The sequence below is a fragment of the Microcebus murinus genome, chromosome 16, assembly GCF_040939455.1.
Source record: "Microcebus murinus isolate Inina chromosome 16, M.murinus_Inina_mat1.0, whole genome shotgun sequence".
NCBI lineage: Eukaryota > Metazoa > Chordata > Mammalia > Primates > Cheirogaleidae > Microcebus > Microcebus murinus.
The window spans coordinates 40,736,319-40,761,049 of record NC_134119.1 but is presented as its reverse complement, the minus strand read 5'-3'; the positions used below and the strand labels follow the sequence as shown (position 1 = coordinate 40,761,049).

At 49.8% G+C, this 24,731-nt stretch overlaps 1 protein-coding gene across 1 annotated transcript; it reads left to right on the top strand.

Moving 5' to 3' along the window:
• Positions 1–891: 891 nt before the first annotated feature.
• Positions 892–12,513, top strand: MATN4 (matrilin 4). Its single transcript, XM_076011151.1, has 9 exons — positions 892–970; positions 1,673–2,242; positions 5,211–5,333; positions 5,428–5,550; positions 5,645–5,767; positions 8,067–8,480; positions 8,581–8,733; positions 12,078–12,185; positions 12,268–12,513. Exons 1-9 carry the CDS (start codon positions 892–894, stop codon positions 12,324–12,326), a joined length of 1,752 nt encoding a protein of 583 aa, XP_075867266.1. The 3' UTR covers positions 12,327–12,513.
• The last annotated feature ends 12,218 nt before the right edge of the window (positions 12,514–24,731 follow it).

Genomic DNA, 24,731 nt, shown 5'->3' with positions numbered 1-24,731 from the left:
GCAAATGACTCCTGTCTGCAGAGGTTGGCCTGGCGGGAGAAGAGGGCACCGAACATCCCCTGCTGGCCCCCAGAACCGAATAGGCGAATAGGCGCAGAATTCTTCCCTGGCGCATGACTTTGGGTACCAGCGCTTAACTTCTTTCTCGAAGCCTCGGTTTCCTTATCTGTACAATGGGGAAAGTAACAGCCTTGGTCTCAGAACTGTAGGGGGGATTAAATGCCACAATGCATGAAAAACATTTTACACTGTGCCTCATGTTTAGGAAAGGCTTTTTTTTCTGTTTAAATTTTGTATATTTTTACCTACTTTTTATTTATTTGCTCTTCTGCAGTTCTAGAAAGAATCACTCATGTTTCCCAGCGATTCCACTCTGATGAAATTTCTCTCTCTCTTTTTTTTCTCTTTTCTTTTCTTTTCTTCTTTTTCTTTTGAGCCAGTCTTGCTCTGTTGCCTGGGCTAGAGTGCAGTAGCATCATCATAGCTCACTGCAACCTCAAACTCCTGGGCTCAAGTGATCCTCCTGCCTCAGCCTCCCGAGTAGCTGGGACTACTGACCTGGGACTACTGGATCCACATGGTGGTCCATGCCCAGGTCATTTTTCTTTCTTTTTCTTCTTTTCTTGAACTACTGAGCTCAAGTGATCCTCCCATCTCTGCCTCCCAGAGTGCTAGGACTATAGGCATGAGCCACTGCGCCCAGCTGTAAATTTTAAAATTAAGAAACATTTCAAACATACACAAAAATGGATTAGCAAAATAAGCCCATGACCCTCGTCTCTCTTCAAGTGACCATCACTCAGAATAAGAGCTCTGTAAATACTATTGCTTTACGATTTTCCTCCCTCTCTCCAGGCTCTGACACTGCCTATTCTCTGTCCCCAGAGAACCATGAGGGGCCTTCTTTGCTGGCCACTGCTAGCATGGCTGCTGCTTCTTCAGCCCTGGGAAACCCAGCTCCGGGTGGCAGGTGAGCTGGGACCCAACCCCCACCAGTGGGAGGAGGGGAGCAGAAGCTGGTTCTCCATCTGCAGCCACCGGGGCCTGCTGTAGTGAGGAAAGCAAGGACCTTGGAACATACCGGGATGGGATCAAGTTCTCCACTTCACGTCTGTGGGCCTCAGTTTCTTCATCATAGTTTTGGGCTTCATGCAAAACTGCCCATTTGGTGTTTAATTTTGAAAAATTAATTGAAAACATAGAAAACCCAGGAGATTTTACATAATAATCCTTGTTTGAGACTTCTCCTGAAAAATCCAAGAATCTGCTAATGACCAGTGTGCATGTCCACATGGCAGCATTTGGTTGGAGCTGCCCACCTTAGGAGGGATACAGGCTCTTTGGGTGTCCACCAACCTAACCCACCCAGGTCACTCATTTACGTTGCCTCTACAGGCATTTGAGTTGCAATATCTCCTCCTCAGTGGATAATACCTCCTCGGAATAGGTCTCAGAGCTGTAGGCTGGAAAATTTGTGAAATCTGCCAGCTTGGGTTCTAAATAAATGCTGGATGAATGAATGCATGTAACTTGCGTTTGCTGGGTTAGTTGCGTGCTGGGTGCTATTATACTGAGATAACAGCATTTCCCCTGGGTTTTCCCCCGGGAGTCTCCTCCCAGACTTGGTGAGGCTTCGCTGACCCAGGAAAGTCCTTTCTGATCTGACCCGCAGGTCCCAGGTGCCACACTGGGCCCCTGGATTTGGTGTTCGTCATCGACAGCTCCCGCAGCGTACGCCCCTTCGAGTTCGAGACAGTGAGGCAGTTCTTGGTGGGCCTCCTCCATGGCCTGAACGTGGGGCCCAATGCCACGCGTGTCGGCGTGATCCAGTACTCGAGTCAAGTGCAAAGCGTCTTCCCGCTGGGCGCCTTTTCGCGCCCCGAGGACATGGAGCGCGCCATTCGCGCCCTGGTGCCGCTGGCTCAGGGCACCATGACCGGGCTGGCAATCCAGTACGCCATGAACGTGGCCTTCAGCGTGGCCGAGGGCGCGCGCCCGCCAGAGGAGCGCGTGCCTCGCGTCGCCGTCATCGTGACAGACGGGCGGCCCCAGGACCGCGTGGCCGAGGTGGCGGCGCAGGCCCGCGCCCGCGGCATTGAAATTTACGCGGTGGGGGTGCAGCGCGCAGACGTGGGCTCCCTGCGCGCCATGGCGTCGCACCCGCTGGACGAGCACGTCTTCCTCGTAGAGTCCTTCGACCTTATCCAGGAGTTTGGCCTGCAGTTCCAGGGCCGGCTGTGCGGTGAGTCCGGGGAGTGCTGAGTGCGGCTGGAATTCTCAGTCCAGCTGCTGGGGGGCCTGCTCCCATCACAGGACATCCCATTCTATCGGGGTGGCCCGCGCATTCCGGTAGAGTCGAGTTGCTCAGGCCAACCGCGGGCTGTGTCAGATTTCATCTCTGGCCACTTTTGCTTGGGACTCTGTTCACGAGGAGCAACGTTTAACTTACCCTGCCCACCAGGATGAGCGTTTGTGGTTTACCGCAGGTGTAATGCCAAATCCAACACCAAACCCCCGGACGCAAAGAAGCACCGCCCCTCAAAGCAGAGAGCAATCTCCCGCTCCAGAGAGTCCTGCCCCGCTGCTCACGTGGGCATGGCTCCTCCCTCTCTCATTGTAGCTCCTCCCACAAGTGCCGGAGATCTGTTCTAGTCTCCTCTTTTTTTTTTTTTTTTTTTTTTGAGACAGAGTCTCACTTTGTTGCCCAGGCTAGAGTGAGTGCCATGGCGTCAGCCTAGCTCACAGCAACCTCAAACTCCTGGGCTCAAGCGATCCTCCTGCCTCAGCCTCCCGAGTAGCTGGGACTACAGGCATGCGCCACCATGCCTGCTAATTTTTTCTATATATGTATTAGTTGGCCAATTAATTTTTTTCTATTTATAGTAGAGATGGGGTCTCGCTCTTGCTCAGGCTGGTTTCGAACTCCTGACCTCAAGCAATCCGCCTGCCTGGGCCTCCCAGAGTGCTAGGATTACAGGCGTGAGCCACCGTGCCCGGCCTAGTCTTCTCTTGAGCTATTCTGCCTACCTTGATTTAGCACCTCTCCACCTCCCTGCCCGACCTCTACCCCTGTACAGTCCTGTCCTGCTGACACGCTAGTCCGGGTGCCCCTCTTCTGAGCCCAGTCACAGGGCTGCTCAAGCCCTATTGGTTCCCTAAGCCTCCCACCTGGTCCTGTCTCAAATGCATCACATCCCTCCTGAGGCCATACTTGAGGGTGGTGCCTGCCTCTGACCGCCAGATTTCTCTTGTTGGACGCTTCTGCCTGTCTGTCCCCTGCTGATTCTAGTCCTGTGTGTCCTCAGGGAAGGACCTGTGTGCTGAGGGGGAACATGGCTGCCAGCACCAATGTGTCAATGCCCCAGGCACGTTCCACTGCGCCTGCGACCCTGGCTACAAGCTAGCACCAGATAACAAGAGCTGTTTGGGTGAGAGTTACTCCTGCCCTGCCATCTCACTGCTCCTGAACCTTCTGTGGCTCCCCATTGCCCCAGCATCAGACTAACAAGTCTGGAAGAGCCTTCGGCAGTAAAAGCCCACTTCCTTCACTTTACAGGCCCAACCAAAAGAGATATTGCTAGGGGTCACACAGCCCTTGGTGGGACCCCGCAGTTAAGTTTGCTTGTTTCTACCTCCTTTTCTGCCCATTTTCAGGCCAGTCTCGTGCTTGGCTCTAATCCACCTCCTAAACTTGTTTCTGTCTTCTCACAGCCACATCCTTACAGTTTTTCTTCTTAGACACTGTTGGGGGGGGGGGTCTTCAGTTAGGTGGGTCTCCCCCCACATGCCGCCCATTCCTGCCTCTGCACCTCAGCTCTGTGTGCGCTGCCCACCTGGGCTCACCTGCCTCACCCCTCAGCCTCCACAAGTATTTCAAAACGTGGTTCTTCATTTTTGTCTTCTGAAGAGCAATGCCATGCAATACCTTGCTTCCATGATACAAATGGGTTTTTCTTTTTGGTGTGTATGTGTGTCTACTCTGTGCTCATAACTGCAGCCACCATTTATTGGGTGCTGAGTTAGTATCAGACGTTGTGCTGGCTGCATTTCATACAGTACCTCTCAGCCTCACTGCAAGCTAGAAAAAGAGATCATGTGATCCCAGTCCAGATGTCAGCTGGGTCTTCTTTCCAGAAACTTCAAAAGGTTGGCTTGAACCTCGATTTGATGACCATCAGCATTCAAATGCCTCTCCAAGTTCTCTGGGAATTCCCAAGGGCTTACATTCGGATGATCACCTCTTGCCGTGAGCTTCTGCTGCATTCGTTTGATTTTATGGATCTTCTCTCAATTTCTCACCCCAACACATTGCCATTCTTGCTCCATGCATGCAAATCAGCTTCTTCTTTGGTTTATACACTTGTGCACACAGGAGTCTGTGTGTATGTTAGTGTGCATGTTTGTTTTACTAAAGATAGGAGTGGACAGAGGTGTGAGTTAAATCTATGTAAAGCCAAGCACACACACACACACACACACACATACATACAAAAGAAAAACCCATCATTTGTAATTGAATATTAGACATCCTCATTCCTAGAAGCCCTCAGTCAGCCCACTACAGGGGTTTTTTCACCAGCAGCCTCAACCCACAGAGTTACTCATCTTCACTCTGTCTCCCCTGTTCTCTTTTTTCCTCTCTCCATCCCCATCTCTTTTCCAGGAAAACCCAAATTCTCACCTTTTTTTAGACAGGGCAATTCTCCTCTCTGCAGCCCCTATCACCCAGCTCAGCTCTAGGCCACCTTTGCACATCCAAGCCATCAAGAGGCTCAACAGGGCGATAGGTCCCCATCCTCCTCAGAATGAAGTTGTAAATAACAATTGCTCCCATTGTATTCCCATTTTGCAGATGGGGACATGGAAGCCCACATAGCTAGAGTGGCTGAGCCTGGTCCCTCCCTGTGAGTCAGGGAGCATCTGGAGGACAGGGAACAGCAGATTCTCGTTCTCATGCTTGGCTCAGTCATGGGCCCACTGTCTCTAGGTTGTTTCTAGGGTTTGGGTGGGAGGATCACCTGGCTCCAGTGGAAGGAGGCTTATATTTATGGAAATTACAGATGCCTGGGTACCACTCCAGACTGATTAAGTCAAGATTGTTGGAGTTGGGGCCTAGGCACAGGTATTTTAAAAAAATTTTCTCAGGTGGTTGTGCTGCCTGGGCTCAGAGGAGCAGCCCTGGACACAGGCTGGCATCATGTCTTTCCCAGATATTGACCTGTGTGCTGAAAAGACCCATGGATGTGAGCACCACTGTGTCAGTTCCCCGGGCTCCTATTTCTGTCGCTGCCAAGCTGGCTTTGTACTCCAGCAGGACAAGAGGAGCTGCAGGGGTGAGTGCCCCACCCACCCACCAGCACCCATGACTGAGGCCTCTGATGGCTCTAATCAGAGGTGTGACATCTTCTGTTTCTTCCTTCCCACCAGCCATTGACCACTGCAGCTTCGGGAACCATAGCTGTCAGCACGAATGTGTCAGCACCCTCGCTGGGCCACGGTGCCACTGCAGAGAAGGCCACGACTTGCTGCCTGATGGAAGGAGCTGTCGGGGTGAGGAGGGGTCTCCTACATTTGTGGGGAGCCACAGCAGACCTTAGCTTGGTGGGGTCCGCTCTGACTCATCCTGATCCGTCTGTCCTTTAAGTCCGGGACCTTTGCAATGGCGTGGACCATGGCTGCGAGTTCCAGTGTGTCAGCGAGGGCCTCTCCTACCGCTGCCTGTGCCCTGCGGGGAGGCAGCTTCAGGCAGACGGCAAGAGCTGCAACCGTGAGTGAAGGGTGGGAGGGTGTTCTGTCGGCTGCTGCCTCACTGCCCACATTCTGAATGTCCTTGACTTTGCCCTTGCTGGGCCCAAGGCTGTGGCGTGAATGTGTGTGTGCGGAGCGGTGGTGTTGGACAGTGCGCCCTGCCCAGCCTCCATCTCTTTCCCCTCAATCCTCTACCCTGCTGCCAGCGTTAATTTAAAAAATGCACATTTGGTGATCACATTCCTGCTTTGCTCAGAAGCCCTCTGTGGTTCACCAATGCCTGCAGAATAAAGATCGAATGCCTTACCCCTGAGGTTTTTAAATAGTGGGCACAATCACATTAGTGGATAATGAAATCACATTAGTGGGTTACAACCAGCAGTTAAGAAAAATAAAGAATGGAAGACAAAATAGAGTTGACTGCATATAGAAAGAATATTATTTTGGGGCCGGGTGCAGTGGCTCATGCCTATAATCCTATCAGTCTGGGATGTTGAGGCGGGAGGATTGCTTGAGCTCAGGAGTTTGAGACCAGCCGGAGCAAGAGGGAGCTTCTGTCTCTACTAAAAATAGAAAAGTTAGCTTGTAGTCCCAGCTACTTGGGAGGCTGAGGCAGGAGGATCGCTTGAGCCCAGGAGTTTGGGGTTGCGGTGAGCTACAATGACACCACTGCACTTTACCTGGGGTGACAGAGTGAGACTTTGTCTCAAAAAATATATATTATTTTTGAAACTTGTTTAGTTATATGTGAGCGTATGAAATATGTCATGATGTATTATTATTATTTTTACAGTGGGTTGTGGTCAAAATTTTGAAACCACTGCCTTAGCTCACGACAACCTGGCTTCAGCCCACTCCACCAGGCTGTCTGCTGCCCCACTTGAGTCATACTGGCCTGCCCCTTGCTGAGTGTGTCGAGAGCTTCCCAGCCCCCATACCTCTGCACGTGCTGCTTTCTACTTTCCAGACTTGTCCCTCCCTGTCTTGGCAAGCTCCTACTCATCCTTCAGGATTGTCTTAGTACATTCGGGGTGCTATAACTAAGTACCGTAGACTGAGTAGCTTAAACAGTACTTATTTTCCACAGTTCTGGAGGCTGGGGAGTCCAAGACCAAGGTGCCAGCTAATGCAGTGTCTGGTGAGGGCCTGCTTTCTGGTTCATAGATGGCAGTCTTCTCGCCATATCCTCACATGGTGGAGAGAGGAAGCAAGCTCTCTTTGAAATCTTAGGATGGCACTAATTCCATTCATAAGGGCTCTAGCCCCATGACCTCATCTAATTCTAATTACCTCCTAAAGAGCCCACTTCCTAAGACCATCACTTTCGGGGTTAGGGTTTCAACAAATGAATTTTGGGAGACACAATGATTCAGTCCACAACAAAGATCAAATCAATTGCCATCACTTCTATGCAGCCTTCCTTACCAATTCCAGGAAGAAGAAATTATCCCCGTCTTGGGCTCCTTGATGCCCCTCTGTTTAACACTTCCCTTGACTGCAGCACACGGCATGTTTGACTTGCTCGGCTCTATCCTGATTTCCTCATGGATCAGGATTATGTTTTATGTATTGCTGAACCCCCTTCAGGGCCTAGCAAATTCCTTGGCTTAGAGTAGGGTAGGCAACATTATAGAGTGATTAGGAACATGAGTTTTGGGGTCAGACAGACCTGGCTTTGAGTCCTGGCTCAGTTACTTCTAGCTGTGAAATCTGGGGCAATCACTTTGTCTTTCAGAACCTCAGATTATAGAAAATAGGACTAATACTGAAGGTCATTGGGAGAATTGAGACTATATATAGGTCTGAGACCTGCAGTCTGGAGCAGGCCTTGGGCCTTTCCACCCTTCCCTATTCCGCAAAAAAAAAAAAAAAAAAAAAAAAAAAAAAAAAAAAAAGGAAAGAAAAAAAGAATATATATAAAGAACCTAGGTCAGTGCCTGGCACATGGTAAGCTATCAGTTAATAATGTTTTTGCTATTATTATTATTGATACTGGTACAGGGCTTGGAATTGTGCCTGATACATAGTAGATGATCAATAAATGGCAGTTATGTTTGTTGTTATTATCATTTTTAAAAGGTGCTTTTAGTAGAGTGCCTGCTAATTGTGCCAAGTGCTCAATAAATTTTATCAAGGGCTATAATGAGAATGATGATGATGGTGGTGGTGATAATTATGTAGCATACTGCCCGGGACAGCAAGGACTCAGCAAATGTTATCTGTTATATAATAAATGTTTGCAAATGACTGACTAGATGGATAGACACTGCTGCCAGTCAAGGTTCTGGCCCCTCCATCCAAGCTCTTCTCTTGAGCAGGATGCCGAGAAGGCCACGTGGACCTAGTTCTGCTCGTGGATGGCTCCAAGAGCGTGCGCCCGCAGAACTTTGAGCTGGTGAAGCGCTTCGTGAACCAGATCGTAGACTTCCTGGATGTGTCCCCTGATGGCACTCGCGTGGGGCTGGTGCAGTTCTCAAGCCGCGTGCGCACCGAGTTCCCGCTGGGCCGCTACGGCACCGCCGCCGAGGTGAAGCAGGCGGTCCTGGCGGTGGAGTACATGGAGCGCGGTACCATGACCGGGCTGGCGCTGCGGCACATGGTGGAGCACAGCTTCTCCGAGGCGCAGGGCGCACGGCCTCGCGCCCTCAACGTGCCTCGCGTTGGCCTGGTCTTCACCGACGGCCGCTCCCAAGACGACATCTCGGTGTGGGCAGCGCGCGCCAAGGAGGAAGGTGGGCTGGGCACTGGGCACATTGGGCTGGGGTTGGGTCGGACCCCGGGAGGCAGCTTTCACGAGGGCTGGGGCGCCCTCTGAGTCTCGCGGCTATGCAGGCATCGTCATGTACGCCGTGGGCGTGGGCAAGGCCGTGGAGGAGGAGCTGCGTGAGATCGCCTCGGAGCCAGCCGAGCTGCACGTGTCCTACTCCCCGGACTTCAGCACCATGACGCACCTGCTGGAGAACCTCAGAGGCAGCATCTGCCCAGGCAAGCACATCTCTCTGGGGCTCCTGGGCTTCTCTCTCTGCCCACCCTGCGATATCTCCTCTTTGTATTCACTCCCCAGCCCCTCCATGCAGTTACAGCCAGAAGACGGGCTCACTAGACAGAGTCTGGTTGTGCAAAGTGTGGCCTGCTGGACCAAGGGCATGGTGGCCCCCTGGTAGCTTGTTAGAACTGAAGCATTTCTGGTGCTCTCCAGACCAAATGAATCCGAATTTGCACTTTAATAAGACCCTCAGGTGATCCGTAAACATTAAAGTCTAAGAAGCACTAGACTTGGCTACCTGTCCCCTAAATTAGTGGGTATTCAGAATAATTTTGGGAAACTTTTTCAAAGGCACACCAAACTTAGCATTTCTTTTTTTTTTTTTTTTTTTTTTGAGACAGAGTCTCGCTTTGTTGTCCAGGCTAGAGTGAGTGCCGTGGCGTCAGCCTAGCTCACAGCAACCTCAAACTCCTGGGCTCCAGTGATCCTTCTGCCTCAGCCTCCCGGGTAGCTGGGACTACAGGCATGCGCCACCATGCCCGGCTAATTTTTTGTATATATATCAGTTGGCCAATTAATTTCTTTCTATTTATAGTAGAGACGGGGTCTCGCTCTTGCTCAGGCTGGTTTTTTTGAACTCCTGACCTTGAGCAATCCGCCCGCCTCGGCCTCCCAAGAGCTAGGATTACAGGCGTGAGCCACAGCGCCCGGCCAAAAAATTGCTCCTCAAACTTAGCATTTCTAAGTGGAGTCACAGCGTATATCCCTTGAACTTGCTGGAATCGGACTTTATGGACCTGGCAAAGTGGCAGGACTGAGTGTGTTTAGGTACACAAAGACGTGTATTTTGGGGGTGCAACAGCTCATAAATGCAACGCATCCACTTCATCTGGTGTTCAGAGGAGGAAAAGGGTATTGACTCTGCCAGTGGAGAAGAAGGGGCTGTTGAGCTTGTGCACTGTGCCTTATAGGTGACGGAGGAAATGTCTCCAGGGTAATTTTTTACCGGAGTCTTTACACTATAACTCAGGCTAAAGATGTGACTGTTCCTTCAGCTCATCAGGCTCCACCTTCGGAGACAGGTGCAGTAGGGCTGGCAGGGCCTGGGGAATGTGTGTGTGCACATGTGTACACGTATGCCCAGATACACATACATCCCCTCCCACCCCAAACTAATTCTAATAGTTAGCTAGGGTATTGTAGAGGTACTCAATTAACTTCTCTTTCAGGGCCCTTTCTGTCCCGACTCTTAACGTCCCCTGCAGTGTGGCTTTGGACAAGTCACTTAACTCCCACCCCTTAACTTTCCTCTTCTGTAACAGGGGAGGGTGCTGGCTGCCAAGGCTGCCTGCTGCTCTAGAATTCTAAGAGAGTCTGGGCTCTGTGGTCAGGGCTCTTCACCAGCTGTCTGTATGACCCTGGGCAGGCCCTCCCCCTCTCTGGCCCTTGTTTCTCTATCTGTGAAGTTAGGGGTCTTTGCAGGACTGTTGTCATTACTATCAATAATAGTACAAGATACAGAAGTTTGTTAAAGGCACATACAAGACTAAGAGATAACTTTTAAATCATTACAGCAACTTTGCCAAAAGCTAAGTGCCAGGCATTGTGCTTACTATTTCACTACCTGTAATCTTAACAGTAGCACACATTTACAGAATTCTAGTGAACCTAAGATACTATCCATTTTAAAATTGAGCATTATTTTATGTGCTGCTAAGAAAAAAGCAGGTGCCAAATTTAATTATAAGGCTCCCCCCACTGCCAACCCGAGACGTTGAAATGTGTGGGACAATAGACTTGGATCAGTCATTTTTTTTTTTTTTTTTGAGACAGAGTCTCACTCCATTGCCTGGGCTAGAGTGCTGTGGCATCAGCCTAGCTCACAGCAACCTCAAACTCCTGGGCTCAAACAATCCTTCTGCCTCAGCCCCCCGAGTAACTGAGAGTACAGGCATGTGCCACCATGCCTGGCTAATTTTTTCTATATATTTTTAGTTGTCCAGCTAATTTCTTTCTATTTTTAGTAGAGACGGGGTCTTGCTCTTGCTCAGGCTGATCTCGAACTCCTAATCTCAAGCAATCCTCCCACCTCAGCCTCCCAGAGTGCTAGGATTACAGGTGTGAGCCACTATGCCGGCCACCTGGAAGGTTTTCTAAAACACAAATTGCTGGGCTCCAACTTCAGATTTTCTGATTCAGTAGGTCTGGCGGGAGGTCGGATAATCTGAATTTCTGATAAATTCCTAGGTGATACTGATGCAGCTAGTCCAAGGACCACACTCGAGAATCGCTGGTATAGTTGAAATACACTATATTTACTTGTGGCAGGTGATGTTCTAGATTTGTGTTTTTCGATAAGGTAGCCAGTAGCTGCTATATGTGCCTATTTCATTAAAATTAATTAAAATCAGTAATCCTAGCTCTCTGGGAGGCCGAGGCGGGAGGATTGCTCAAGGTCAGGAGTTTGAAACCAGCCTGAACAAGAGCGAGACCCCGTCTCTACTATACATAGAAAGAAATTAATTGGCCAACTAATATATATAGAAAAAATTAGCCAGGCATGGTGGCGCGTGCCTGTAGTCCCAGCTACTCGGGAGGCTGAGGCAGTAGGATCGCTTGAGCCCAGGAGTTTGAAGTTCCTGTGAGCTAGGCTGCCGCCATGGCACTCACTCTAGCCTGGGCAACAAAGTGAGACTCTGTCTCAAAAAAAAAAAAAAATTAATTAAAATCAAATAAATTTGAGGTCTTCAGCTGCACCAGCCACATTTCAAGTGTTAAATAGCTACATGCAGCTTGTGGTTCCTACATTGAACGAGGCAGATGTAGAACGCTCCCATCGTTGCATAAAGTTGCATATGGAGAGTGCTATGCTGGACTATTGCTACTTAAAGTGTGGTCCATGGACCAGCAGCGTCAGCAGCACTTAGGAGCTTATTAGAAATGTAGGTTCTCAGCTCCGTCTCTATTCTGAATCAATCTGCAGTTCAACAAGCTCTCCTGATGATTCCAGTAGGCACTGAGTTTTCAAAAACATTCTTGTAAGTTGTTCACGTAAACACACACACGCACACACATACACACACACAGATCAACGAATCCTCGAAAGCACTAATGGGTAAGTTCTCTTATATGTGCATTTTGTAAAGAGGACACCGAGGCTTAGAAAGGGTGAGTTTCCCAGTATTTCACAGCCTCTTGGCGGGGACTCAGCCCAGGTCTGTCTGAATCCAAAGCCCATATACTCAACCATAGGCCGGGTGTAGGTGAATCTGAGGGCCGGAGCCAGGGCCAGCTGGGCCTCCTGCAGTTTCTCTTTGGCTGACCTGTGTCGTGGGGCTTGCAGAGGAGGGCATCAGCGCGGGGACAGAGCTCCGGAGCCCGTGCGAATGCGAGAGCCTCGTGGAGTTCCAGGGCCGCACGCTGGGGGCGCTGGAGAGCCTGACGCAGAACCATATCCTTTGGGGCTTGGCGCGCGGGCTGGAGGGCGAGGGAAGGGGCCCGGGAGAACCCCAAGGGCTTCCTTAACGGTTCACTGGCCCAGCTGACGGCGCGCCTGGAGGATCTGGAGAACCAGCTGGCCACCCAGCAGTGAGGGCCCCCGACGACCCAGACCCGGGCTGGGGCTCGGCCCCACGGACTGTGCCCCCCGCGAGCCGTCGGGGCGCCGGGGTCTCCGGGCTCGGGCCGTCGGGGTGGGGGCGCTGGCGGGCTCCCGGCGCTGCGCTCGAGCTGGCCTCGCCCGGACCACAAGCCGGACTGCGCTGGGCACTGGGGGGGGCGGGGCGGGGGGCGCGTGCTGCACTCGCGTGCCCTCGCCGCGTGCTGCGCTCAGCTCTTTGTTGCATTTCTTTTTTGTTTTCTTTTTCTTAAAAAAAAAAAAAAAAGAAATGTGATTTCCACGGGGTCGGTCTGTGGGGTCTTCCTGCGCCGCCAGAGGGGGGAGGCCAGACGGTACGCGCGCTCCAGCGGCGCCCGGCGGAGAAAGGCGCATTGTGCTGGAGTCGGGCTGCGGGGCAGGAGACCCGGCTGCTTCCCCCTCCTTGTTTATTCAGCCAGGAACAGATGGCTCCTTATGCAGGCTGGGGAAGGGAGGGGGCTCAACGGGAACCTTTGGGGTCTGAGCAAGTCAGTGCCCACCCCACCCCACCCCCGCCATTCCCCTACGGATTGAACACTCTCGGATCATGCCTGCCTCATGGTGCCTCCAAACCCGGCTCAGAAGCTGCTGGGCGGAGGGGTGTTGGTGAGAAAGTGAGAGGCGGTAATTGAACCTCTAAAACGCTGGGATTGGAGTGGATAGATGAGTTTCTTCCGGATTTTATCACCTGCCTGCACTGGGTAGTAAGAGAAGGTGCAAGGACCCCTGGCTGCCCAAACTGTGGCCCTCCTGCCACCCTACCGCCTTCCCCCAACACCTCTATCCGGAAAGAACACAGACCAGTACAGTTTCCCAGGTGCGTGCAAGAAACTGCCAAGTTTACAGTGCTTCCAGCCCTAGGGTGATTCGGGGCAAATTACTCTGGGTTTGTTTCCTCATCTGTAAAGTGGAGGTTGAAATTGTCACCCACAAGAGGCCAGAATTGAGTACATTCTTCTAAAGCATCTGACACTGTGCCTGGTACATATTAGACCCTCAATTAACGGTGGCTATTAACTATTCTTATAGTAATAGCTAATATGTTTACTCCTGGCATTATTCTAAGTGATTTGCAGGTATTTTCATTTTATCCTCACAACCTTGTGAAATGAGAATTATTGCTTTTATCCCCATTGTACAGATAAGGAAACTAAGGCATAGAGAGGTTAAGTTCCTCCAAGTCACGTAACTAGTAAGAAGCTGAACCAGGTTGCCACAAATAGAGTAGCTAACGACACAAATTTATTATCTTACAGTTCTTAGGTTGGCAGGGCTGTATTCCTTCTGGAGGCTTTTTTTTTTTTTTTTTTTTGAGACAGAGTCTCGCTTTGTTGCCCAGGCTAGAGTGAGTGCCGTGGCGTCAGCCTAGCTCACAGCAACCTCAAACTCCTGGGCTCGAGTGATCCTTCTGCCTCAGCCTCCCGGGTAGCTGGGACTACAGGCATGCGCCACCATGCCCGGCTAATTTTTTATATATATATCAGTTGGCCAATTAATTTCTTTCTATTTATAGTAGAGACGGGGTCTTACTCTTGCTCAGGCTGGTTTCGAACTCCTGACGTTGAGCAATCCGCCCGCCTCGGCCTCCCAAGAGCTAGGATTACAGGCGTGAGCCACAGCGCCCGGCCTTTTTTTTTTTTTTTTAAGACAGAGTCTCACTCTGTTGCCTGGGCTAGAGTGCCATAGCGTCAGCCTAGCTCACAGCAGCCTCAAACTCCTGGGCTCAAGCGATCCTACTGCCTCAGGCTCCCGAGTAGCTGGGACTACAGGCATGCGCCACCATGCCCAGCTAATTTTTTATATATATATTAGTTGTCCAATTAATTTCTTTCTATTTATAGTAGAGACGGGGTCTCGCTCTTGCTCAGGCTGGTCTTGAACTCCTGACCTCGAGCAATCCGCCCACCTCGGCCTCCCAGAGTGCTAGGATTACAGGCGTGAGCTACTGCGCCTGGCCCCCTTCTGGAGGCTTTTGTTTCTTTGCCTTTTCCAGCTTCCAGAGGCTACTGGAATTCCTTGGGACATGGCCCTGCATCTTGTCAACTTCAGATTCCATCATCACATCTCTTTCTCTGACTCTGACCCTCCTGTCTCTGTTTTATAAGGACCATTGTGATTATATTGGGATGACCCTGATAATCAAGGATAATATCTCCATCTCAAGCTATTTGCCTTTTTTTTGAGACAGGGTCTCTTCCTCTGTCACCCAGGCTAGAATACAGTGGCATGATCATAGCTCACTGTAGCCTCAAACTCCTGGGCTGAAGGGATCTTTCCTGCCTCAGAATCCCAAGTAGCTGTGACTACAGGCACATGCTACCATGCCCAGCTAATTTTTAAAATTTTTGGTAGAGATGGGGCTCTTGCTATGTTATCTAGGCTGGTCTCAAACTTCTGGCTTAGAGGGATCCTTCCACCCGGACCTTCCAGAGTGCCTACAGGCATGAGCCACCACACATGGCCTTAAGTTCTTTATCTTAATCACATCTGCAAAGTCCCTTTTGTCATGTAAGGTAAAATATTCACAGGTTCCAGAGGTTAGAATGTGGATGTCTTTGAGGGGGGTCATCCTGCCTGCCACACAGGGCTGGAAGCAAGGTTGACTGATGTCAGAGCAGGTGCGTGGCACCTTGCTAGGCTTGGTCAAGAGGGAGAAATTTGGGACCAAGAAAAGCCCTTGAGGTGACGGCTGGAGGGAATGAGGGTCGCTTGACTATAACTGTAGCAGAAAGAGGCAACTTCAAATGACAGATAGGGAGGGAGAAATACTGGGGCAGGTGATCTTTGAGCCAAGCCTTAGCTCAAATTTCTGCAGGTGACCGTGGGGGACTTTACAGGTAAATGAGTGTGTGGTCGGGAGTGACTGAGTATGGGGGGATGGGAGAGATCATCTTACCCAGACATGAGAATCAGACAAGCTAACGTGTTATGGACAGCACCTGGCATGTGACCTCACCTTGCCCAACTCTTCATTTTGTGGTTGGGGAAACTGAGGCCTAGAGGACAGATTTGCCTGCCCAAGATCACACAGTGAGAAAACAGCAGCTGGACCAGGAAGAATCCCGGAGACAGTAAAACAGGAACAGGGTGCTCAACTGCTAGGGGACACAGAGGACAAAGGCCAGGCTCCTTCTTTCCCTCCTCCCTGGTGGCTGTCAGGGCTGCCCTCTCTCCGGTTTCTGTTCTCACCTGCTCTTCCCTCCTGCAATCTCCCTGGTGGCCACAGGATGGCGCTTGGAGCTCTGATTTAGAGCTGGGTTTTGTGCCCTTGCAGGCACTTGGCATCTGCCCCTGGGACTGATGAGGCTGTCCTTTTCCCTACCACCCCTCCCTCTACTGTGACAGTCCCCGCCTGCCAGTGGAGAAGCTGCTTCTGTTCCTAGGCATTGGCCACACACTCCTGGATGTGAAGACCAGCCCTGCTTGCCAGGTGTGAGTTGGTGTTGCCGGGTACTGGTTCCCTTCTCACCTCCTGGTTCCCCTCTCTCATGCCCCTTTCCTCTTACCCCTTTCATCCTGTTGGCTAGAGCAGAATTCCTGATCACTAAACATGCCCCACATAAGGGTAGCCAGCCCTTGCTTCTTTGTTTACACCCCTCTCTTACTTCAAAAGATAGGCGAAGACTTACAAAGGATTTGTCACTTAAATAAAACAAAATGCATTAACCCAAGAGCAGAGAACCTAAGTGACAGTGTGAGGGGAGAGTAGCATTGCCAAGAAAGCTTACATCAAGAAGGCACAGAGCCTGGGCCGGAGTCTCCAGGTGTCCAGGAAAGCAGGACTTGAGGTGGCTTTCAGAGCCTGAGACCTGGCACAGAGCACTTCCACACTGGGGGAGTCTTGAGCCCAGGTCCCCAGGAGGGAACTCAGTGCCCTTAGTCCTCTTGGTTTCCTGGAGATTTTGAATAATTTAAAAGGGACAATATCATATCTCCCCCAGTGGGTGGCAGAGATGTCACTTACGAAGCTGTTTCTTATACTCAGTAACAGGCACTAGACGTGGCCTTGGGTGGGAAAGCAAAGGTCTGGAAGGGCCTGCAACCTCAGCCCAGTGCAGACACCCTTTCCCATTTCGCCTCTGTCTGGGTTCTTTGGCTCTCTGTTCTTCCGTGATTCTTGGCCTTCCTATGCTTCTATTCCAGCTCACAGCTCTCCCTGTTTCCCTGGTTGGTTCAACTGCTGTCTCCAAGGGTTGTCTGCTCTTCTTTCTGTCTCTTTGGACCCAGGAACGTGAGAAAAGAAGCTATCAAATACACAACAAAAAACACCTACTGTGTGTTGGGGACTGCCATGTCCCGCCCCTGTGCTGTCTTGTTGAAACCCCTCAACCCACAGAAGGGAAAACCAAGGTTGAAAGAGGCCAGTTGCCCCAGGCCCAGAGCTTCCAAGTTAGGATTTGAACCCAGATGTCCTTGATCCCAGAGTAGGTGCATTTCACACTTCTACCCTTCAGTGATCAGGGACAAGTTTGGACTTTTTCTAAGAAACTTTTCCTGGGAAATTTAAGGGGCAGACAAGAGCACAGCCCAGGATATGGCACAAACAAGGGCCAGAGGCGGAGGCCTGGCTCTACCATTCATCAGCAGTGTGGTCTCCACGTTGTGCTTTTGCCTTTTTGTCCCTCCTTGTAGAATCTGAATGACGACATTAACCTCACAGGTTAGGCCAAAAGATCAAAGCCACTGATGACTGTGAACCTGAGCAGTGGGTGACCAGGAAGGGCCGCCTTCTTTTCAGGCCACTATTTGCCCTTCTTCCCACCCTCCCATCTGATCTGAAGTAGGAGACCCTGCCTGGGGGCTGCAGGTCCCCAGCCCCAGTGAGGAAGTTGGGCCACATCACACACAATGGAAAGCAAGTTGCTATTAAGCACACAGAGGAGGCATGAGCAGCTCAGCCTTGTGCAGCCCAGGAAGGCTTCCTGGAGGAGATGGCAAGTGAGATGCACCAGGGGGAGGGACAGACATTCCCCAGGAGATCTAGGAGGAGAGGACTCTTGGGCAGAGGGCTCAAGTGGCATTTCAAGGGTACGAGAGGAAGGCGAGGCTGGGGAAGAAGGCTGGACTCATTCCCCAAGGTGTATCATGCTGCGTCCCATGACTTGTGGGTTAGTGGTTCTCAGACTTCATGGACTTGTGAATCACCCGGCGAGTTTGTTAAAAATGTAGCATCTGGGAGTGGGGCCCAGGAATCTTTGTTTCCACCAGCTCCTGGGTGACACTGTGCAGGTGATCAGAGGGAGAAAGGAGACACAGGGCTACAGGGGATGGGAGAGAGTGCAGGGCAAGGGCTCAGACAGCGTCCTGCCCCCCCCCCCAAATATATTGTTATTCTCAATTTATGGACAAAGAAACTCAGTCCCAGAAAGTCAATTGCTCAGTTTGCTCAACAAGTAAGCAGTGGAGCAGCGACTGAAATCTAGGCCAGAGCCTGGTTCTTTTATTTTTGAGACAGAGTCTCGCTTTGTTGCCCAGGCTAGAGTGAGTGCCATGGCGTCAGCCTAGCTCACAGCAACCTCCAACTCCTGGGCTCAAGCAATCCTCCTGCCTCAGCCTCCCGAGTAGCTGGGACTACAGGCATGCGCCACCATGCCCGGCTAATTTTTTCTACATATATTAGTTGGCCAATTAATTTCTTTGTATTTATAGTAGAGACGGGGTCTCGCTTTTGCTCAGGCTGGTTTCGATCTCCTGACCTTGAGCAATCCTCCTGCCTTGGCCTCCCAGAGTGCTAGGATTACAGGCGTGAGCCACTGCGCCCAGCCCAGAGCCTGGTTCTTCACTCTAACTTGGAAGAATTTCTGTGATGTTGGAAGTGTCCTACATCCGAGCTGTCCAATACGGTGCCAATATGTGGCTACTGAGAATTTGCAATGTGGCTAAAGTGACTGAGGAACTGAATTTTAATTTTTTTAAAAATTAATTAACTAATTAATAAAATTTAAATAGCCACATATGGTTTGCAGTTACTGCGTTGTTCAGCACAGGTGCAGACGGTACCTGGAGAGGGAGAGGTGACTATTTATTTATTTATTTAATTTTTTGAGACAGAGTCTCACTCTGTTGCCTGGGTTAGAGTGCCATGGCGTCAGCCTAGCTCACAGCAACCTCAAACTCCTGAGCTCAAACGATCCTCCTGCCTCAGCCTCCCGAGTAGCTGGGACTACAGGCATGCGCCACCATGCCCGGCTAATTTTTTTTTTTTTTTTTGAGACAGAGTCTCACTTTGTTGCCCAGGCTAGAGTGAGTGCCGTGGCGTCAGCCTAGCTCACAGCAACCTCAAACTCCTGGGCTTGAGTGATCCTTCTGCCTCAGCCTCCCGAGTAGCTGGGACTACAGGCATGCGCCACCATGCCCAGCTAATTTTTTTTTATATATATATCAGTTGGCCAATTAATTTCTTTCTATTTATAGTAGAGACGGGGTCTCGCTCTTGCTCAGGCTGGTTTTGAACTCCTGACGTTGAGCAATCCGCCCGCCTCGGCCTCCCAAGAGCTAGGATTACAGGCGTGAGCCACCGCGCCCGGCCCGGCTAATTTTTTCTATGTATATTTTTAGTTGTCCAGCTGATTTCTTTCTATTTTTAGTAGAGACGGGGTCTTGCTCTTGCTCAGGCTGGTCTCGAACTCCTGAGCTCAAACGGTCCTCCCGCCTCGGCTTCCCAGAGTGCTAGGCTTATAGGCGTGAGCCACTCTGGCCGGCTGGGGTGACTACTTTAAATGGGGTGATCAAGGGAGGCTTCCTGAGTGGTGATATTTGAACTGAGGTCCAAATGCGGAGAAGGAACTGTTGTCCAGTGTTCCAGGGGCAAAGGTGCAAATGCGGGGCCTTGGGGGTAAACAACCTCGTGTGCTAGGGTGGAAGGAGGCCGGTGTGTCTGGAATTCATTGATGGTGGAGGGGGGCGGGGGCAGGTAACTGGTGCCTGGTGGGCTGATGCGTCCATCACTGGCCGTGGAGCCTGAGCAGTACACTGGGTATGGCCGCCCCTCCCTCCCCTTCTCTCTCAGGGCTGTGGCGAGGATTGGATGAGACAAGGGGGGGATGTGCAAATGCTTCCTAAACTGTAAGATGCTGCCCACTACAGAAGGGCAGGGCCGTGGTTCTGAGTGTGGTCCAGGACCAGCAGCAGCGACCTCACCTGGGACCATGCTAGAAATGCGCATTCTTGGGCCCCACCCTGGACCCTGGGGACAGGGCCCAGCAACCTGTGTCTCCACAAACCCACTGGGTGGTTGTGACACACACGGAAGTTTAAGAACCACTATCAGGAATGGTGGCAGTCACCTCCTCTTCCTCACTCTCATTGTCAGCACTCCCGCCCCCCGCCCCTGCAACAAATTGTCCCCCAACCTCCAACTCAAGACAGATTCCTTGATGGTTCACTGTGCTCTCTAGCCCTCCTCCCCCTCAGGTGGGATTAATTTCGAACTCCATATACACAGATTTTTAAAAATCTAGTGGCCCGGCACGGTGGCTTGCGCCTGTAATCCTAGCACTCTGGGAGGCCAAGGTGGGCGGATAGTTCAAGGTCAGGAGTTCAGAACCAGCCTGAGCAAGAGCGAGACCCCATCTCTACTAAAAATAGAAAGAAATTAATTGGTGAACTAATATATATAGAAAAAATTAGCTGGGCATAGTGGCGCATGCCTGTAGTCCCAGCTACTCGGGAGGCTGAGGCAGGAGGATTGCTTGAGCCCAGGAGTTTGAGGTTGCTGTGAGCTAGGCTGATGCCACGGCACTCTAGCCCAGGCAACAGAGTGAGACTCTGTCTCAAAAAAATAAAAAAAATAAGAAAAGTAAAAAAAATATATAAAAAATTCTAGTAAATAAAACCCTTTGTATTAATTTTTTTTTTTATTATACAGGCCACTCGGGCTCATTGTTAAAATAAAACAAATAGCACAGAAGGTATCAAATAAAAAAAATCCCCTTCCGCCCCTTAATCCCATTCCCTAGAAATAACCACAGAACAATGTTTTTTTGTGTGATTCCTTCCAGACGTTTCCTGTGTGTATGGAGGCAGCTAGTGCAGTGCTCTGAAGCCAGTATGCTTGGTTTTGAATCCCAGGTTTGCTTCATATTTGTCGAATAAGTTGGACAAGTTGCCTCCATTTCATCATCCAGAAAATGAGGTTAATAATAGCACCAATCTCATAGAATTGTTGTGAGGATTAAATAAATTACTTAGAATAAAGCAATTAGTGTCTGGCACATTGGAAGCACTATGTGAATATTAGCAATTTCAGTATGTATTTTTACAATTGTCTTTTTTTTTTATACATTACCTGCAACTTGCTTTTTTTACTTACTGCTATCTCTGCATCATATTTTCCTATGGCTGGATGTGTCAATTGACAGGTAGAGGCTGTTTCTTGTTTTATATCTACCCTGTATGTGACCATCCTTCCTTTTTTTTGAGACAGAGTCTTGCTCTGTCACCCAGGCTAGAGTGCTGTGGCATCAGCCTAGGATGATGGCTCCTGGGCTCAAACTCCTGGGCTCAAGTGTTCCCCTTGCCTCAGCCTCCCAAGGAACTATAGGTGCGCCACCACACCAGGCTAATTTTTTCTATTTTTAGCAGAGATGGGATCTTGCTCTTGCTCAGGCTGGTTTCAAACTCCTGACTTCAAGCCATCCTCCTGCCTCGGCCTCCTAGAGTGCTAGGATTACAGGCGTGAGCCACCGCGCCCAGCCATGACCATCCTTCCTAATGGGGAATTCTTCATGGGTCTTTTTGGGAGGCTATGGGAGCCAGGTACTCCTTTTTTGACTCCTTGGATGCTAGAATGTGAGCATGACAGTGCAGCTGTTGGGAAGGCAGATGTGGGAGTCAGCCTGCCTATTCAAACCCAGCAGTGCCACTAGCTGTGTGATCTTAGGCAAGTTTCTTAACTTCTCTGTGCCTTGGTCAAAAGGGATCCAGTTTTCTCATCTGTAAAATGGGGATAATAACATTCCCTGTGGGAATATGAATCTTGGGGGAATAAGCCAAAGGTACAGGAAGAGTTGGGATGTCCTGTATGTTGGTGATGATGTTGCGAGTGCACTGGTGGCATCCTAACCAGATGTTTCTTGCTGATGACCTTGGCTGACTTTTTTTTGTGTCTGATCATTATTTCTATGAACTACCTGATATCCTTGCAAAGCTTCCAAGCTGCATAATTTCAAAAGGCATGGCAAGAGGAGGGTACTTACATGGAACACAGTGTGAATGGTGCTTTCTAGAGCTGTGAAACGGTTTCTTGGATATCAACCAGGCTTGATGTGTCTGTTGCTTGCATCCAAGAACTCTAACCACACCCTGCTTCATTCTTTTAAGGGCTGCATAGTATTCTACTCTAAGTTGGCACCACATTTCATGTCATCATCCCTTAGTGATGAGTATCTGGGTAACTCACAGCTACTGTACTACACAGGCGAATATGATGACATGCTGCTCCGAGCCTCCTGCCTGGCCCTTGGGACCCTTTCCTCTGACTCCCCCCCCTGCACACAGGTACACAGCTGGGTGGGAGGTGGCCTCAGTCCACAGTGTCATACAGTGCCAGGTGTGAACTTCTGCCTGCTTGAGCAAGGCATGACTGGCCAGAGATTTCAGAGTAACAGAGAGCTCAGAGGGCCAGGGTGGAAGTCGTGGGTGACTGGGGGGGGGGGGATGGGCAGGGGCAGCCAGCCTGGTTCCCTTATGCTCAGTCCCCTCCCTGAAAGCCAGGCCTGTCCTTGCAGTGCTGGGATGTTACTTCAGAGAGGAGGCAACGTCTGCACAACCTCCGATACCTTCAGGGACCGACTAGCTGTCCCCTCCCAGGGGTACTGGCACTGGAAGGAGGAAAGGAAGGGTTGAGCCAAAGGGGGTCCTGTTCAAGGTGGGATTCCAGGCAGCCAAGGCCACACGTGTGTACTGAGCACTTCTTGTGTCCCAGGGACTGTGTGGGCTCTTCATCCTACACGATGCCAGGTAATTCTCATGACAACACTGTGAGGTTAGTGTCATCACTTTCATTCTACAGATAAGGCAACTGAGGTCAGAGAGGGAAGAGATGGGACCCAAACCACTCAGGAGTCATCTTGATGTCCGAGGCCCTTCCCACTTGGTCAGGGTGGTCAGTCATGGGGAGACCATGTAGAGTGAAAGTGGGGGCTCTCCCTTGATTCTTTGCCAGCTGCCAAAGGCTGAGGGTCATGGAGGAAAGGAGGAGTGGCGGGGGGCGGGGGTGGCGCTGGTGTGAGTGCTGGGCCACCTTCCACTCTCCACCCAGCTGCGTTCTGGAAGGGCAGGAGGAGACACGGCCTGGCGGACAGCTGGTGTGGGGACTGAGGAACAACAGCGATGATGATGGTGATGATGATACCAACAATCACAGTGACTAATGTTTCAGGTAATTCATGAAGCGATATCCCATTCATTGTTCTTAATTCCACAGAGCCACACAGCCACGCCGGAGGAAGACAAAGCAATGCAGTTACTCCCATTTTGCAGAAGGGAAGGCTCAAGGGCTGAAGAGGGAGAGTAACTTGCTCAGGTTTGCATGTTAAGTCACTCACAGTGCTGGGCAGGACCTGGGATCCTGCCGGCTCACGTGGGCCACAGCTACTTGGGAGGCTGAGGCAGAAGGATCACTCAAGCCCAGGAGTTCAAGGCTGCACTGAACTATGACCATGCGACTGCACTCCAGCCTGGGTGACAAAGCGAGATGATGTCTCAGAACAAAACAAAACAAAACACTATGCATGGACCAAGAAGGGTGGGGACAGAGAAGGGAAACAAAAACTTTCTATTCTAGGTAAGTCTGCAAACTAAATTAATAAAAAATATATACATAATAGCATATATGCATAAGCATACCTTATGCAACAACATATGCATAAAAACAATGTTAGAAAAGTGAGCTGTTTTAGGCAGTTGACAAAACCAAGGGAGAATCTTTTCTTAAGCTAGAGCTAATTTTGGCTAATTTAATACAAGCCACAAAGCCCAAGTTTTAGAAAATCAAGATACCTTCTGACTTGTTTTTCTGTTGCCCTAAAGTCTGTTCCCAAAACACTATTCAGTCATCACCACACTGATTCTAGTCCTCTGTTTGGTAGATTTCTTTTTATTTTCTAAAAATCCAAACAGATGTGCATTTTTATGGGGGTGGGTAGTAATGGTGAGAAGGTGCATAGAGAGTTTTTAATATAACTTTATTTATTTATTTATTTTTGAGACAGAGTCTCACTCTGTTGCCTGGGCTAGAGTGCCATGGCGTCAGCCTAGCTCACAGCAACCTCAGTCTCCTGGGCTCAAGTGATCCTCCTGCCTCAGCCTCCCAAGTAGCTGGGACCACAGGCATGCACCACCATGCCTGGCTAATTTTTTCTGTATATTTTTAGTTGTCCAATTAATTTCTTTCTATTGTTAGTAGAGACAGGGTCTTGCTCTTTCTCAGGCCGGTTTCGAACTGCTGACCTTGAGCGATCTGCCTGCCTTGGCCACCCAGAGTGCTAGGATTACAGGTGTGAGCCACCACGCAAGGCCTATAACTTTATTTTTAAGAAGGAAGGTGTTCTGTTCCCTTCCCTAATCTCTCTTGATGTGCAAATGATCGGTTGTGGTAAAACCTATTTTAATTCCAATATGTCCCTTGAGGCAGGTTCCATAGGCAGGTCCTTTTCTGTTTAGCAACATTAAACAAACTAGCCAGTTGGCACAATATGCACAGAGAGAAATGTCTCATGTTTTGTAATCATTTCATGTTATTTTTGTTGCAACTTGTAAAATTTATGTTTCTGAGAAATGTACACTGGTCTTGGTATAACTTGCACAATTGTTATACTCTTAATTTATTTTTATTTTTAAACCAATACTGAGAAAAGTAGTTTTATTGTTAGTGTTAGGAGGTTCCAGGCTTTTTTTTTTTTTTTTTTTTTTTTTTTTTTTTAAGAAGTCTGATTAATATCATAAGTTCCAGGCTTATAAAAGGCATCTTGATTAAAGACCTCTTGAAACAACAACCGACAAACTTAAAAATAAGGAGATGGGTTCACTCCAGAGAGAATGCAAATGACAGCCTCATTGCAAACATCATTTTGAAATGAGAATTTTAAGACCCTTAGTGGCTAAAAGGAATAGCATCCATGAAAAAGAGAAGAGGTTCCATAAACATCCATCCATGTTTTTTAACATCCATAAAAGAGGTTATAAAATAAAACCAGGCAGATATGAATCAAGAACAGATGGGTATGGAAAAAATAAGAGGTTATAAATATATCCAACTGGAACCCAATCCCTCATCTAGAATGAGGGAAAAGAAAATTATAGGGGACATTTAAAGAAGTAACAGGGGACAATTTTCTAGATTTGAAGAAAGATGGGAGT

Bases quoted from the DNA above. Each gene is read 5' to 3' on its own strand.
- MATN4 (XM_076011151.1), top strand. From the start codon at position 892: ATGAGGGGCCTTCTTTGCTGGCCACTGCTAGCATGGCTGCTGCTTCTT. The intron at 2,243-5,210 runs GTGAGTCCGGGG...TGTCTTTCCCAG, and splicing joins GTTCCAGGGCCGGCTGTGCG to ATATTGACCTGTGTGCTGAA. The intron at 5,334-5,427 runs GTGAGTGCCCCA...CCTTCCCACCAG, and splicing joins GGACAAGAGGAGCTGCAGGG to CCATTGACCACTGCAGCTTC.